Source organism: Anabrus simplex, chromosome 2 (genome assembly GCF_040414725.1).
Source record: "Anabrus simplex isolate iqAnaSimp1 chromosome 2, ASM4041472v1, whole genome shotgun sequence".
Lineage (NCBI taxonomy): Eukaryota > Metazoa > Arthropoda > Insecta > Orthoptera > Tettigoniidae > Anabrus > Anabrus simplex.
Window position 1 is genome coordinate 55,043,390 of NC_090266.1, and position 17,983 is coordinate 55,061,372.

Below are 17,983 nucleotides of genomic sequence, written 5' to 3' on the forward strand. Positions count from 1 at the left end.
AATTAGCCTAACATGGTATTTCCCTTCTATTGGTACCTTACAAAATTCTCTCAAAAGCTCTGCAGATTAGGGCAGAACAACAACTAGATCCACAACTGGGGGAGTACCAAGCAGGGTTCAGGAAAGAGCGCTCATGTGCCGAGCAAATTATGAATCTGAAATCTATCCTCTCATATCTGAAACTAAGGAACAAGAAATTTGTTGTGACCTTCATTGAACTGAAGAAGGCCTATGACTCTATTGATAGAATTACGCTTATTCAAGTCCTAAAAGAATATGACTTGGATAACAAAACCAGGGCAATCATCGAACAGATCCTAACACAACCTCCAGAGTTAAGTTCAGAGGAGAAATTTCAGACTCATTCAAGATAAAGACAGGAGTTTGGCAGGGAGATGGGCTCTCAACCCTGCTCTTCAATTGCGTCCTTAAAAAAGTCATCCGTGAGTGGCGCAAAGAAATTAAAAATGATAGTCTCCGAAATGGTGTGAGACTGGGTTACAAGAACATGAAAATTTCAATTGATTGCTTAGCAATTTTCTCTGATTCTTTAGACATGGCTATAAAGCAAATTAATAACCTTAAGACACAGGCAGAAAAAGCAGGCCTCCAGATATTTTTGGAGAAAATGCAATTCATTACTAACATCAAGCTAGCACCAAGAGAGCCAAAAGTAAACCAGGGGGCAATAAAACGGACAGATAAGTTTAAATATCTTGGTGAGTGGATAGAACCAAATATCTCTGAAAAAGAAGCTTTCGCGTCACGCATGAATAAAATGGAAATGGCTTATCAACTGACCAAAGACGTTTACAAAGTCCATATCCTCGAATGTAAAACTCAGAATTTATTGCACTGTCGTAAGACCCGAGGCTTTGTATGTAGCGGAATGACTTGCTATGAACAAGAAAGGCCTGATAGAAAAATTGGAAATTAAAGAGAGAAAGATCTTAAGGAATTTTTTTTTTTTTGCGTCGCACCAACACAGATATGTCATATGGCGACTATGGGATAGGAAAGCCTAGGAATGGGAAGGAAGCGGCCGTGGCCTTAATTAAGGTACAGCCCCAGCATTTGCCTGGCGAGAAAATGGGAAACCACGGAAAACCATCTTCAGGACTGCCGACAGTGGGGTTCGAACCCACTATCTCCCGATTACTGGATACTGAAGGAAAATTCTTGGCCCAATAAAAGACAAAGAAGAATATAGACGTCGTCATAACTATGAGCTGTATACTCATGTCCAGAAGATCTCTGATGTGATGCGGAGAAGGAGAATTGCATTTCATGGCCACTTGCTACGAGTGAAACCCACACGATTATCAAACCAGATCTTTACCTATTTTAAAGATAAGAAGACCCAGCCAACTTGGTTCAAGGAGGTGGAAAGGGACCTACAGGAGAAGGGGATCACTGATGAAGATATAGCAGAACGCAAGCCACTCAGGAGGAAACTAAATAACCACCAGGGTTTTCAAGAAAGGCCAAAGTTGAAGACGGGAAAGACGTGGATGGAGGAAAGAAAAGAGCAAGACCGGCAACGAATGAAGGAGCACTGGGCAAAGATCAAAACCCAGAGAAGACAGCTGAAATAACGTGGTCTTTAATAGGCCGATACGAACAAAGAATAATAATAATAATAATACCAAGCTCAACAGCTGCAGTCGCTTAAGTGCGGCCAGTATCCAGTATTCGGGAGATAGTGGGTTCGAACCCCACTGTCGGCAGCCATGGTTTCCTATTTTCACACCAGACAATTAGTGGGGCTGTATCTTAATTAAGGCCACGGCCGCTTCCTTTCCACTCCTACCCCTTCCTGACCCATTGTCGCCATAAGACCTGTCTGTGTCGGTGTGACGTAAAGCAACTTATAAAAAAAATTTTAAATTAAAAAAATTTATTATTAACAGAAGTTCTCGTGAGCCATATTTTTGTGCAGTCTAGTGGACAGTGAGAGGAAGAAAGGAAGAGTAGGAGGCACATTATGCACCAGAAGGGAGGCATGACATAAAATGTTTGTAGAGGACTGGTTTAAAGCGTTGTCGTAAAATCTAGCTGTAAAATGTACAATTTATATTGTAATTGCAGTGTGTTTGACAGACTGAAAAGTTTTTGTTACATTTAACTAAGTCGACACCGAAAAGTATGGCTTCATTCTTAACAAATTATTTGGCCAGTCAGGCAATTTACGAAGAAAAATAACTCAAATCACTTAAAATCAAAATCATGAACAGTGACAAATCAATTACATTTAATAAGAAATGTCTAGATTTTTGTTTTCGCTATTTGATTTACGTCGCATCGACACAGATAGGTCTTATGGCAACAATGGGATAGGAAAGGCCTAGGAATGGGAAGGAAGCGGCCGTGGCCTTAATTAAGGTACAGCCCCAGTATTTGCCTGGTGTGAAAATGGGAAACCACGGAAAACCATCTTCGGGGCTGCCGACAGTGGGATTCGAACCCACTATCTCCCGGATGCAAGCACACAGCGCCCCTAACTGCACAGCCAACTCGCCTGGTGTCTAGAATTAAAGCACATTCCTAAATACCTAAAAATAAAAGCTAAACTCACAACAACTTCGGCTAAAATATCAACATCTCAATCACAATTATTATGGACCAGAAACAAAATTATATTTGCATACATGAAGAAACAGGAAATCAACAAACAAATTCTATGCATCCATTTAAACCTAAGCAACTTCTGGCACCACACACAATGGACATCTTACTCCAACTTTTTACAGGATTACATTTTAAAAAAGCAATCCGTAGACAGAAAGTCATTGACAATAAAGTCTGACTCGTTGGCTGAATGGTCAGCGTACTGGCCTTCGGTTCAGAGGGTCCCGGGTCTGGGATTTTAACCTTCATTAGTTAATTCCAATGGCCCGGGGGCTGGATGTTTGTGCTGTCCCCAACATCCCTACAACTCACACACCACACATAACACTATCCTCCACCACAGTAACACGCAGTTACCTACACATGGCAGATGCCGCCCACCCTCATCGGAGGGTCTGCCTTACAAGGGCTGCACTCGGCTAGTAATAGCCACACGAAATTATATATTGACAACAAAATACCTAATGATTAAACAGAAAAATCCAGAAAACAATAACCACAACAATCTCGCTAGATTAATTAACAGATCAGACACTACCTTTTGAAAGAATGAAATAAATCTGCCAGAGAAAGGACTCAAATTCAATTGCCAGGAACGTCATAACGAAAACAACATAAAACAGCTCATCACCGATGAAGAAATTGCTTGCGACAAAATACCCTCTCCACAAAGAGAAATAATAAAAACCTAGCCACCAACAACGCCCTAAAAATAATCGCACAAAAAAAGTCCACCAAACAACCGAATTGTGCCACTCAATACTCAGCATTAAAAACAGTTAAGAACAAAAGTAAAAACGACAACCTTATCATCATGAAAGCGGATAAAGGTAACACAACAGTCATAATGAAGAAAGATGAGTACATAGAAAAAAACGATAGAACTTTTCAACAACAACGGTATTCAAGAACTACAACGCAACCCTACAATAAATTTCAAAACGAAATAAAACAAGATATCAGGGAAATAGTCTTCATTTTCACAAAACAAGAGAAAGAAAGCTTCACCATCAAAAATCCCAAACTCACACTGAATGTCCTCCCCAAAATACACAAATAATCGTATCCCATTAGACCAATAGTAAATTTTAAAGATGCGCCAAGTTACAATTTAAGCAAACAACTCAACCTAATTCTAAAAGAGAAAATTTCACTTAAAGAAGACAGATCAATTAAAAACAGCCTAGAACTAATTAAAGAACTAAATAAACTTAAAATAACAGAGAGCACACATATGATATCCTTTAACATCACTAACATTTACAACAATATACCAATAGATGAATCCAACAAAATTATCGAAAATCTTCTTAAAGAAAACACTTCTCTACAAAAAACCAAAGAAATTACTATCCTTCTCAGAACAACACTACACCAAAATTGCTTCGTATTCAATGACAAAATCTATTGTCAAAAAGAAGGTTTAGCCATGGGCTCACCATTACCAGGTATTGTAACCGGTTTCTAGCAGTTACTCAATACAAAGTTTAGAAAAGAGGAAAACAAATCGGATTACACAGCATTTTAATACCTTAACACACCATTAACATCAGGTGGACTACGCCAATATGCTCAAATAAATATCAGGTTGGACAACGTGATGACTATCATAAGGAACATGGAACGGGTCTGGGCAAACCTACCAGGGCCATAGAGATACGAAGGTTGCGGGTTTCCAGAAAAATCAACGGTGACCTTTGATTCAAGATATTATTTCCAAAATGAAAATTACAAGGTAAATTCTGAACAAAATTCATCTATCCAAAACAATCTAGTTACACCATTTCCAAAAGGCAAATTAGATGTACCTTGCCAAGTGCTTTGCTATTACTTCAAGAGGTTAACTAGAGATATCTTAGCATAATCAAAGTTCTACAATACAATACTGAGGGTAAGAGGAAACACCAGATATAAAATACAATATTAAATGAAAGTTAACGTGCTTTCTAAGACATATGAGAAATTGAGTGGCGAGTCTGGGCAAGTAGGGCAAACTCCTATGTGGAAATACAAGCAAACATCAAAAGTGAATTAAAGTGGAATTGAAATCGACAGTGCTTGCCCCAAGGTAGCCCATCTCGGGAGTGAGGATTCGCCGACGTGCGTCTAATCGCTGGACTGACGAGAGAACGAACAACCACGAAATCCTAACTCGTTCACTTAAAAAGGGAAGTCTGGCCTTGGTGTGATTACCGAGTGCCCAATCAGAGCACAGGAGCTTGCCTATCGCCACCCAGATCCACCAATCATAACCCTTTATCCAGTCACGATTTTTTCACTATGTTCGAGAAAATAGACAGACACTAATCGCGAACTTACCATCTTCCAGAATTATTAAGGACATACTTCTAGAATTGATAGCGGCCATCACCCCCTGTTTCAAAAGTTCTACCAAATATCACAGAACAATCTAGTGGTTACTTCAGTAGATAAGGGGAATACAATTAAAATAAACTACAATAATCTTTTACACCATACAGGTTAGGTAGCTAAATGGAATACGAATAAAATATTCTACCACCCCATTCCACATCATCAATCAAAGGGCAGTCACCCAGGTGGCAGATCTGCTGTTTTTCTAGCCTTTTCTTAAATGATTGCAAACAAATTGGAAAATTATTGAACACATCCCTTGAAGTTATTCCAATCCCTAACTCCCCTTCCTACAAACAAATATTTGCACCAATTTGTCCTCTTGAATTCCAACTTTATCTTCATATTGTGATCTTTCCCACTTTTAAAGACACCACTCAAACTTATTTGTCTATTGATGTCCTTCCATGCCATCTCTCCACTGACAGCTCGGAACTTACCACTTAGTGGAGCAGCTCGTCTCCTTTCTCCCAAGTCTTCCCAGCACAAACTTTGCAACATTTTTGTAACACTGCTCTTTTGTTGGAAATCACCCAGAACAATCGAGCTGCTTTTCTTTGGATTTTTTCCAGTTCTTGAATGAAGTAATCCTGGTGAGGGTCCCATACACTGGAACCATACTCTAGTTGGAGTTTTCCCAGAGACTTATATGCCCTCTCTTTTACATCCTTACTACAACCCCTAAATACCCTCATAACCATGTGCAGAGATCTGTACCCTTTATTAACAATCATATTTATGTGATTACCGCAATGAAGGTCTTTTCTTATATTAACACCTAGGTACTTACAATGATCCCCAAAAGGAACTTTCACCCCATCAACACAGTAATTAAAACTGAGAGGACTTTTCCTATTTGTGAAACTCACAACCTGACTTTTAACCCTGTTAATCATCATACCATTGCCCACCGTCCATCTCACAACACTATCGAGGTCACCCTGCAGCCGCTCACAATCTTGTAACTTATTTATTACTCTGTACAAAATAACATCATCTGAAAACAGCCTTATCTCTGATTCCACTTCTTTACACATATCATTGATATATATATAAGAAAACATAAAGGTCCAATAATACTGCCTTGAGGAATTCCCCTCTTAATTATTACAGGGTCAGATAAAGCTTCACCTACTCTAATTCTCTGAGTTCTATTTTCTAGAAATATAGCCACCCATCCAGTCACTCTTTTTTCTAGTCCAATAGCACTCATTTTTGCCAGTAGTCTTCCATGATCTACCCTATCAAATGCCTTAGATAGGTCAATCGCAATACAATCCATTTGGCCTCCTGAATCCAGGATATCTGCTATATCTTGCTGAAATCCTACAAGCTGAGCTTCAGTGGAATAACCTTTCCTAAACCCAAACTGCCTTCTGTCAAACCAGTTATTAATTTTGCAAACAGGTCTAATATAATCAGAAAGAATGCTTTCCCAAAGCTTACATGCAATACATGTCAAACTGACTTGCCTGTAATTTTCAGCTTTATGTCCATCACCCTTACCTTTAAACACAGGGGCTACTATAGCAACTCTCCATTCATCTGGTATAGCTCCTTCAACCAAACAATAATCAAATAAGTATTTCAGATATGGTACTATATCCCATTACCTTTAGTATATCCCCAGAAATCTTTTCAATTCCAGCGGCTTTTCTAATTTTCAACTTTTGTATCTTACTGTAAATGTCATTGTTATTATAGGTAAATTTTAATACTTCTTTAGTATTAGTCTCCTCCTCTATCTGGACATTATTCTTGCAACCAACAATCCTTACATACTGCTGACTGAATACTTCTGCCTTTTGAAGATCCTCGCATACACACTCCCCTCATTCATTAATGATTCCTGGAATGTCCTTCTTGGAACCTGTTTCTGCCTTAAAGTACCAATACATACCCTTCCATTATTCACTAAAATTTGTATGACCACCAATTATGCTTGCCATCATGTTATCCTTAGCTGACTTCTTTGCTAGATTCAATTTCCTAGTAAGTTCCTTCAATTTCTCCTTACTTCCATAACCATTTCTAACTATTTCGTTCCAACCTGCACCTCCTTCTTAGTCTCTTTACTTCTCTGTTATAATATAGTGGATCTTTACCATTCCTTATCACCTTTAAAGGTACAAACCTATTTTCACATTCCTCAACAATTGCTTTAAATCCATCCCAGAATCTGTTTACATTTTTATTTACCATTTTCCAGCGATCATAGTTACTTTTTAACACTTTCAACACTACCATATTTTAACATGGATCCTGGCTGTGAACTGGGTCTTTTTACTCATTTTTAACACATTATGGAACAGCGAAACATATTACATGCCTGATTTTTGTACTGTATGAAGGTGTCAACCATCCAAAATGAAGATGTTTATCAACAAGAGAATATCTGAAGTAATTTAATTATACTAGTCTTATGAAAAACATGAAAAAAATAGTACGGAATTTTTTTTTTTACATATCGGTTATACCTATAAGCTTGCTCAAACAATAAAAAATAATCATCTAACACGACTACTTAGGCCACAAATAAACACAAATGCAGTGGAATAAAATATTTACCTACTTAGGAATATTTTGTTTTCGTATGGTAGTCCTGAAAACATTAGACTATACACAGTCCTACTTTGCACTCCTTGCACCACCATCTAGTCTCTTTTCTGACGCGCTTACCACTTTCCTTCGTGCCCCTGTCTGAGCATACCTTGCAATAACGAGTAGCATTCACTTTATTGTTCGTTGGAGGAAACTTTTCTGGAAAATGGCGAGCAAAAGTCCTGTCAACAGCCTTGAGATGTCTCCTCCTCCTATAGCTGCTAACTGCGAACTGATCACTCTCATGTAATCCACAAGAGATATCTTTGATTTTGAGATCTCTTTATATAGAATGAAACCATTCACAACAGTAGAACCAGATGCCGACTGGAAGACAGGTAGCTGTGGTTGGTCATCTGTTTCTGACCATTCATCATCAGGTTCAGATGATCTAGCAGATGTTCCCGACACAGGTGAATCATCAGCCTGCGTCTCTTCGTCTAAATGAAAAAAATAAACCCAAATTTCTGTAGGCGAAGTATTTCTATCGTTTGTATTCGGAGTAAAATAATACAGCTAAACACTTACGTTCCAGAGTGACGTAATAAATAAAAATCCTACCTGAACTATCGCTTGATACGTTATCCAGTTTGTAAGCAAAGTCGTCATCACTTTCATCCATCACTGAACCCGATTCTCCCGATAAAATATCCAAAACATCACTATCATTGAGCCGACGTGAAGACATGTTTACACAGTAACACAGCTGACACTGTGACAGATTTGGCGCGCGCAGCAAACGGCACACCGAGTGCTTCAGTAGAGGTCACGGCAAGGAGAAAGTACCCTGTTTGTCGTTTCAGTTCGAAATTCCCGATAACTGCTGCATTCTAGCGGTCACTAGATAAACTATTACCTCCAACCAAGGGACGGGAACCGTTTGTGATACATGCAGCTGGATATAAACACACGAGAAAATCATGCCCGTATCAGATACGGGCGCCGTCCAGAAGCAGGAAAGCAGCGCACCTGTATCCCGTATGGGCATAGTGTTGAAAGTGTTAAAAACTCCCTCATGCCTGTTTTATCAGCCATATGGTACTGCCTAATAGTCCTAATTTTAATACCTTCCCTTCTTTCACATTTATTTTTAACTACGACAAAAACAGCTTCGTGATCACTAATACCATCTATTACTTCGGTTTCTCTATACAGTAAACACTCTTTAAAAAAGATTTACAAACAAAATATTCTACACCAACATTCCACATTATACAGTAAACATTCCCTAATGAGATTCTGCACAGGTCTCAGGTATAATAACAAATATGTAATTTATTAACTTCGAAAACATCCTCTTAATGGGCCAGCTTTTTTTTTTTTGCATTACGTCGCACCTACACAGATATGTCATATGGCGATGATGGGATAGGAAAGGCCTAGGAATTGGAAGGAAGCGGCCGTAGCCTTAATTAAGGTACAGCCCTGGCATTTGCCTGGTGTGAAAATGGGAAACCACGGAAAACCATCTTCAGGGCTGCCGACAGTGGGGCTCGAACCCACTATCTCCCGATTACTGGATACTGGCCGCACTTAAGCAACTACAGCTATCGAGCTCGGTGGGCCAGCATTCAAAAGGAATCTTACACTAGAGCAGATACGTAGATGGCACCATATGCATATATGATAATGACATCACTAATGCACACCAGTTATTAAACACACTAAATTCTTTACACAAGTCCAGCTGGTTCACAATGGAGCCAGAAACTAACAAGAAAATAAACTATTTAGACATCACAATCAACAGGAATAATGACAACCTATCTCACAAAGTATACAGAAAGTCCACTCAGACGTCGCACACTAATGACGAGTCAAACCACCCATACACACACAAAATAGCAGGACTGAATACAATGATACACAGAGCTATTTCCATACCAATGAGCGCAACGGATCCGATGAAGAGATACAAACCATTATACAAATCGCAAAAGAAAACCACCACCCTCCAGGCACAGTAGATAAACTATTAAATAAACATAAGAAAAATCGCCAGGAAACCACCACACATGACAAAGAAAAATACGTGGTTCTCAACTATGTTAACAAGAACACATACGAAGTACGGTAGCTAATATTTTCAAGAAACAAGGTTTGAAAGTAGCCTTTCGAAGGAACAACAAACATCAGAGACACATCAGCAAGTGCAACCTAAACAAAAAAGACCCTTTCTCAAAGTCAGGGATATATAAACTCAAGTGCCAAGAACCCAACTGCAATGCCACATATATATGTCAAACGAAACGTAATTTCTACACAAGATACAAAGAACACAAAAACGCGATCAGATATAATCGACATTCAGCCCTCAGGAGCACATATACGACATATACAACACCATATCACAGACATCAACACAGATCTAAAAATTTTACACATCGGAAATAAAAGTAAATCTTTGAATATAAAGGGAGCAATCGAAATTTACATTGCAAAAAATGCTAATGTAGCCAGCCCAAAATGACCATACACATTTAAAAATTCTCCCCCTCTTTGCTCTACTTACATAACATCTGGACAACACTTACTCATTACATTAGCTTTTATCATAATTTCAATTCCTTACTTTATTCACCTAAAATCATTAACTTGCATATATCCATATTACATAAAAGTATATTATAACATGAAGTAGGTTAATAACCTTCTCACCCCCTCTCCAGTCTTGACAGAAGGTTCCACAGCGCTCCATTCGCTCCGCCCTACTTCCCCCTCCCCTCTCCATGGTACAGTATACTAGATTTTAACATTCAATAGGAGAAATAAACAACGCTCTACGCGGCCCCTCCCATGCTTCCCCTCCCCACTGCGTGAGCAGTGTGTTATACCCAAAACTTTCCATTTGCCTCTCCATGAACACAGTCCTGAAATAGTGTTTTGTGACAACGGGCTTAACATCGGCAGTCCAGATAAGTACAGAAGTTTTTCATTATATTAATACTTGTAAATTAATTCTTTGTCATTACTGGTTCATATTATCACTAAACTCTCTATCATTGACAAGTTTATGCTACGTAAACAATACTATACCTATTTAAGCATGTTTTAAGTGATTTGATAGAATCTGAGGATGTTTTTGTAGAATGAAAGATGTCATTCTTTGTATAATAGTGTGTATTTTTACAGATATGTTTATAGTGTTATAATTTATATTGGAATTGCAGTGTGTTTGACAGACTGAAAAGTTTTTGTTACATTTAACTAAGTCGACACTGAAAAGTATGGCTTCATTATTTTAAAAAATCTAGCTGTGGAATACAAAGTTTTGATTTCTCAAGTTTTTCTGTGTTTTCATGCTTAAACAATGAAGAAACACAGATGTGTATTACTTCCCCAGATTGATTTGTTTTACATGTGGAGAAGTCACAATTAGTAATGAAAGGAAACTTATTACGAAACTGCTGAAAACTCTATATTGCCTGTCTCTATTAATAATCTTGACCATAGTGGCCGGTATTTGATCCATATTGACTTGATCACAACAAATATGTAGGTGGATGATCCGCCTAGTCAATACTAAATATTAATTATTTATATTTATTTACATAAAGTCTAGTACATGTTTCAGGAATCTATATACATTCCCTTCATCAGCTAGTCAAATTAAAATTAAAATTCCTGTACACAAAAAGACCTAATAAAAAGGGGGGCCGCCATTAAGCAATCCAAAACTATTGCCTATACAATTTAACATTATTAAAATCAAAGTGTGGATGCATGGAATTAAATTCCATCTAGTCGAATAGGATAAAACACAATGGAATAGAGTCTGTATGCATTAAAATATTGAGCACTATATTCTTGTTGCGGCGTTAGATCACTGTGTAATTGAAGATCCTATAATTTCTTGTAAAATTCAATTGGAGTTGAGAATAAAAGAATAGTGCAAAAACTTATTATCATGCCGAAACCATCCGATAATGGGCGTGATATGCAGCCAGGTGACGTGAGCTTAAAATAATCTGTAAGAGGGAGAAGTAAAATAGAAACTGTAATCGGAAGACTATAACAAACAAAATGAGAATACAACGCGTAAAGTTATTAAAAGTTACCAATATATTGATACAAGAAGTACGTGAGGCTGACATATAACTATTAAGGATATATGAAAGCAGCTGAGGTTGTTCGGCAACTGATTGCGGAGTTGCAGTGGGAGGCGCGGTAAATGGACAGAGGAGGGGAGAGTACTGCCCCTGTGTGCTAACATCATACTTCCCTTCTTACGCGCTTTTCTTCCTTCTCTTTTTATCTCATGTATTGCGTCACCAATTTAAACAACTGGTTATCCTCTGCCATGTGCTCATTAAGGCTATTTTCATTATCAAATTTTTGTAACATGTAAATTTCTAACTTTTCAAGGGTATTCATTCTTTTACCTTTGTTTAGCGGTTGTAATAGAACCATGTCTCGTTCAATATTAGTGAAGTGATGATTATTTTCGTGCATGTGTTCGCACATAGCAGAGTATCTAGAATGTCTTCGTGCATTCACATGCTCTTTATACCGTACCGACACACTCCTCCCCGACTGTCCTATGTACTTTTTTTCGCAGTCTTGGCAAGACAATTTATATACTCCCGACTTACCGAAAATGCTACTGGTGTTTACGCTATTCGAACTGAACAAAATTTTATTATTATTATTATTATTATTATTATTATTATTATTATTATTATTATTATTATTATTATTATTATTATTATTATTATTATTATTATCGGTCCTAAAGGATACGTGTATGTTGTGTTTCCTAAAGAGTTTAACCAAGCCATTTGATTGATTGTTAACCTTTTGCACTCCTCTGTCGATTGCGGTTCGACATTAAAATATTAGTTATGAAATGGGCACAGAAAACAATTTTCAGAACTGTTCTACCCACCATCTCCTGAATGCAAGCTCACAAGTACATGAACCAAACAGGATGGCCAACTTGCTCGGTAATTTTAAGTTTGCCCGAGTTTTCATGAAGTTGAAAAGAGCATATAAAGATGAAAAATTACCTGAATTAGTCTGTTTTCCAAAACTTCATTCTCCCATTTTACATTGTCTAATTCCTTTTGGACACATCCCAATCGAATTTTTGTATTCTGAAATAAAAATCAAAGTTAGTAAAGTAGAATCAAATCGGTATGATAATAGGCCTATATTATAAAATTATATCACTCACTGTCAAGGACATTTTATCTTTCTGATAGTTTTTCATTTTGCGATTCAGTTCAGCAACTTCAGCTTTCGCATCATTTAACGGTTCCACTAAGACTTTATTATCTTCCTCTATTTGTCGTATGTATCTCTCCAAGTCCTCTTCTTTCTTCTTCAGAACAACAGTTTGCTCCTAAAAAGAGACAGATACACATTACTACAAATAACACAGATCCCCAAGTATGCAGTTACAACTGGCACAAGCTCTGTCACATGATCAAACTTGAATGTTCCACAAAACACAGTGGAGTATAGTACCTTTCCTATGTTTGTCCTGCATTTCTGTGTTGTATATTTTTTGCCGCACCCTTTTCCTTATCCCACTAAGACCCAGTGCCTATTATAATAAACAGTTCATCTATATATAAAATTAGAGTTTTGTTTCTACATTGCTCAGAATTTTAAAAAATGGGATTGCTATATCGGTCGTGTCAACAGTAACAAGGAAATGCACTTCTTAATTTTCCATCATCTCTGTCTGTCTGTATGTATGTACACACATCACGAGAAAATGGTAGAAGATAATATAATAAAAATTGGTATGTAAAGTCAGGAAATAAGGCACTACAATCCAGGCTATAAATAACTTGTTCATGCTGAGTGAAATGGTACAAAGGTAATCCCAAAACTAAGGTCTCCTATTATTTTATAAATACATAGACCTGTTTATTTCTAAAATGGTTTACATCATTTTACAGCTTGAACATTTAGCTATTTTTCTACATAATCACCATTTCGGTCGATGTATTTTTGTAGACGCTGTGACAGTTTTTGTATGCCCATGTCATACCAGCTCGCCGCCATGCTGTTCAGGAAGTTGTGAACCTCATCTTTCACCTCATCGTCGGTGCTGAATCGCTTTCCAGCCAAATGTTCTTTCAACTTAGGGAACAAGTGATAGCCACTGGGCGCCAAGTCGGGACTATAGGGTAGGTGGGTAATGATGTTCCACTAAAACTGTTGCAGGAGAGGAACGGCTTGCCGGGCGATGTGCAGACGAACGTTGTCATGGAGTATGTTTATGCCCTTGCTTAACGTTCCTCTTCTCCGATTCTGAATTGCCCGTCTGAGTTTTTTCAGGGTCTCACAGTACCTGTCAGCGTTAATTGTGGTCCCAGCGGGCATAAAGTCGACCAACAATATCCCTTTTCGATCCCAAAACACAGCTGTCATGACTTTACCGGCAGACTGTGTTAGCTTGAATTTCCGCGGCTTAGGTGAAGAGGGATGCCGCCACTGGTGTGATTGTTGCTTGATCTCAGGTGTAAAGTGGAACGCCCAGGTTTCACCACCCATGATAATTGAGTCCAAAAAGTTGTCCTGTTCGGCTGCAAAGCGTTGAAGAAATGAGCGAGAAGAATCAACTCGTTGCCGCATGTGGTCTTCAGTCAGCATGTGTGGCAGCCATCTTGCGCACACCTTCCGGAATTTCAACTTTTCCGTTAAAATTATCTGAGCAGCGCTTCGGGAAACCTCATGAACCAAAGTGCAGAGATCATCCAGGGTGATCCACCGATCTTCACGCATGATTTGCTCAACCTTCACGACTGTCTCAACGGAAAGTGACGATCTCCCGCTCCTTTGTTCATCGTGAATTTCAGTCCGATCGGCTGCAAGCTCTCTACACCACTTACGAACATTTTTTACATCCATGCACGACTCACCATACACTTCCGTCAATTGGCGATGGATTTCAATTGGTTCAGTACCTTTTGCGTTCAAAATCCGAATAACTGTTCGCACTTCACACTTGGCGGTGACATCCAACGGGAGCTCCATTCTCGATGGCTGCCAAGCCAAGACCGAGTGCCTCAGTGCGGCGTGCGCATGTTTATATGCGAGCACGGGAAAAACTCTTTGCAATATTGTGACCAACAGCCACACGAACAGAGTTCTGTATTTATAAAAAAATAGGAGACCTTATTTTTGGGATTACCCTCGTAGTTTTAGGGAAGGCCTAAAATTTCATTCTCATATATATACGTTATTAATGGTCCTATCGATAAATACTACATTACTTAAGTTATATAGAATTAAATTTAGGATCAATTATGTCTTATACTTTTTTACCATACTAGCTATTATAACCAAGATATTTATGAATTTCGATTTTTGTTGCTAAGTCCATATCAACACCGAACCACGAGAAAATGGGTAAACATAATTGAATGAAAATCGGTATGTAAAGTCAAGGAATAAGGCACTACAGTCTAGGCTATAAATAATTTTATTCACGCTGGATGAAATGGTATTTCAGGGGAGGGTGCCTAAAATTAAATTTTTAAATACCTATGTTATTGGTCCTATCAAAAAGTACTACATAACAAAAATTATAGGTAATACAACTTCCTATCACTTATGACTTATACAGTTTTACGCACCAACTAATACTTATGATAACAGAATTTGACTTTTGTTGCTTAGTCCATATCAACGCCGAACAGTGCTAACAGGCAAATATTGTTCAAACGTGTTATCTGGCGATGGATTTTGTTATGATTGTCTTAAGGTGAAAAACCAGTTGGTCATTAGTCCATATTAACAAGGAAAATTGTGAATATTGTTATCAAAATATGAGAAAATAATCGTAAAGGAACGATCACTTGAAGAATAAGACAAGAGGGAGTCATGAAAGAAGGAAGGACTCCCTTTACATTGTAGTCAGAAGAAAATGAATGTGAATGCCTACAATATCAAAAGCTCATAAGACTGATCAACAATAACATTGCACTGACCATTGTTGTGATGTGATTTGACTCTTCTACTGCCACTCATCGTCGATAGATGGGATTACTGCTGCGTTCCAAGTAAATCAGCACGTCTGAGTATTGGCGGAAAGTAGCTGGGGAGTTAGATAACTTTGCACATGCTATATGATTGTACTACAGCTAGTAAGAAATAACATTAATCATACGGTTTCTGCTGCCATGTGCAGGCAATTTTATGTGATGCCAGTTAGGCTGCCTGCATGTCAATTTCAACATTCTCACACATGGCAGATTTAACACGCGAAAGGTCGTGCCTGTTTTAGAAAGCGAGAGGTCCCACGAAGGCAAATTGCTCACGCTTGATATTTTAATGAGCTGCTATTTTCCTTTTACAGCGAATGCTCTGATAAAAATATAAATATGTACCCTGTTTAACTGCCTTTCAACTAGTACTAACATAAGTACCCAGTAAAAATATTTTCTCAATATACAAAATTAATGAATTTTTTTGCAAAAAATTACGTGAGTTTTTAAAGAGCGTGGGACGTCGCGCGTGAGCAAATTGCCTCAACATTTGCATTTTTACATTTCAATGAATGATTTGGTCACAATTCAAGATAAAACTAGAGCACTTTACTTAAGAAACTTTCTTGGAAATGCAGTCATGTAAGAATGCACTACCCGAGGGGTCGCATGAAGGCAATTTGCCGCAGCAGATGCGAGAGTGAAAGAAAACTTAAACTACTCCGGAACACAGCACGCAATACACTGACGATAATCAACGTCAGGCGGGAGAGAGGGAGTGGAGGGATGAAGCAAGCGCCCTAAGCCCTACAGTGGCTAGCAAAGAAATTATTAACAAATATTTAAAAAGTGCGGCAAACTGCTGCGGGCGCGACCTCTCACATGTTAACCACATCTCTGTTAGGCAATCTATGGGTGAGTTTTTCATTAATCTTGTCAGGTGAACACCGAATATGCCACTAGATATCTTATACATGGAGTGTCAAAAGACCTTTTTCTGCCCTTCAAACATCTGATTACCTTCGCCAGGTTTGAACCTGCGATCTTGGAATCAAGCGGCTGACAGTCTATCAGTGATCCACACAGGGAGCTTATAATGTACATAGATTTCTGTATTACTGTACTTGTTAATGATTCATCAAGGTTAACAAATTTGAAAGGACTTGTATGCACCCAGTAAATTATTTGCCTCTACTTTTAGTAACAAAGAACTAGATGAAAGTAAAAGAATAAATGAAGATTTGCTAGACAGCAAAGAAAGGGTTTGAAAAATATTACATATGGAGGAAATTAGGTTGGATGAACAGATGGGTGAACTATGAACATAGCAATTCATGAATTTGTGGAGTTCATCCCTTTATTTTGTTTCCAGTTTTTTTTTTTTACAAGTGGCTTAATGTTGCACTATTGTACATACCGTACACTGTGATGGGAAAGAGCTAGGACAGGAAAGGTAGCAGCTATGGCCTTAAATAAGGTACAAACCCAGCATATGCCAGGTATGAAAACGGGAAACCATCGTCAGAGCTACTGATGGAAGCATACTGTTATATGACCCGTAACTCACTCGGTTGTCATTTCTTGTGTTCATGTTTGTCCTTATCCCTCTTTTCTGTTGTACCCTTTGTCTCCTCTTGTATATCATTCCATTTCTCCTTCATATATGCTCATATCTACGTTCTTCAGTAACTGAAGTGAATGATGCCTCATAAGAATTTATCAAATTGGCTTAAGAGAGATAAGATGCATTTAAAAATGCAGTATATTCATTATACAGAGAGCTCACGACTGATTTAGCAAACCCATTAGCATGTTGAAATCAGATCGACATAAGAATAATTGTTAAAAGAAGTAGGCTAAAAAACACAACAATTCCACCTGATCGATACTGTTTATTTGCTTCAAGCAAATTAAATACTGTAGAGCATGTTTCATCGACTTTGTAGACATCGTCAGCTATATGTGTTTAGGCATATTGTATCATTAACAAGGACACATTCTTACTACTTTTTTTTTTTTTTGCTAGTTGCTTTACGTTGCACCGACACAGATAGGTCTTATGGCGACGACGGGATAGGAAAGGCCTAGGAGTTGGAAGGAAGCAGCCATGGCCTTAATTAAGGTACAGCCATTTGCCTGGTGTGAAAATGGGAAACCACGGAAACCCATCTTCAGGGCTGCCGACAGTGGGATTCCAACCCACTATCTCCCGGATGCAAGCTCACAGCCGCGTGCCCCTGACCACACGGCCAACTCGCAAGATCGTTCTTACTATCTTATGTTAAAACACACATTAAATACATTTTTAAAATTTTTAACTTATTTATACTAAATAGTACGTGTCATGCAAATCTTTAGCATGAGACAGCTGATCGAAAAGAACTGGGAATATGGAAAGGAGCTGGTCATGACTTTCACAGATATAGAAAAGGCACATGATA

General features: G+C 38.2%; 1 protein-coding gene across 1 annotated transcript in view; it reads right to left on the reverse strand.

Moving 5' to 3' along the window:
- Positions 1-17,983, reverse strand: part of Gas8 (Growth arrest specific protein 8) — a 175,231-nt gene that overhangs the window by 38,785 nt on the left and 118,463 nt on the right. Inside the window, exons 6-7 of the mRNA XM_067142334.2 lie at positions 12,776-12,943; positions 12,609-12,695 (exon numbers count right to left, since the gene is read on the reverse strand). Of these exons, the coding sequence (XP_066998435.2) occupies positions 12,609-12,695; positions 12,776-12,943 (255 nt within the window). The remainder of the gene's footprint in view (positions 1-12,608; positions 12,696-12,775; positions 12,944-17,983) is intronic.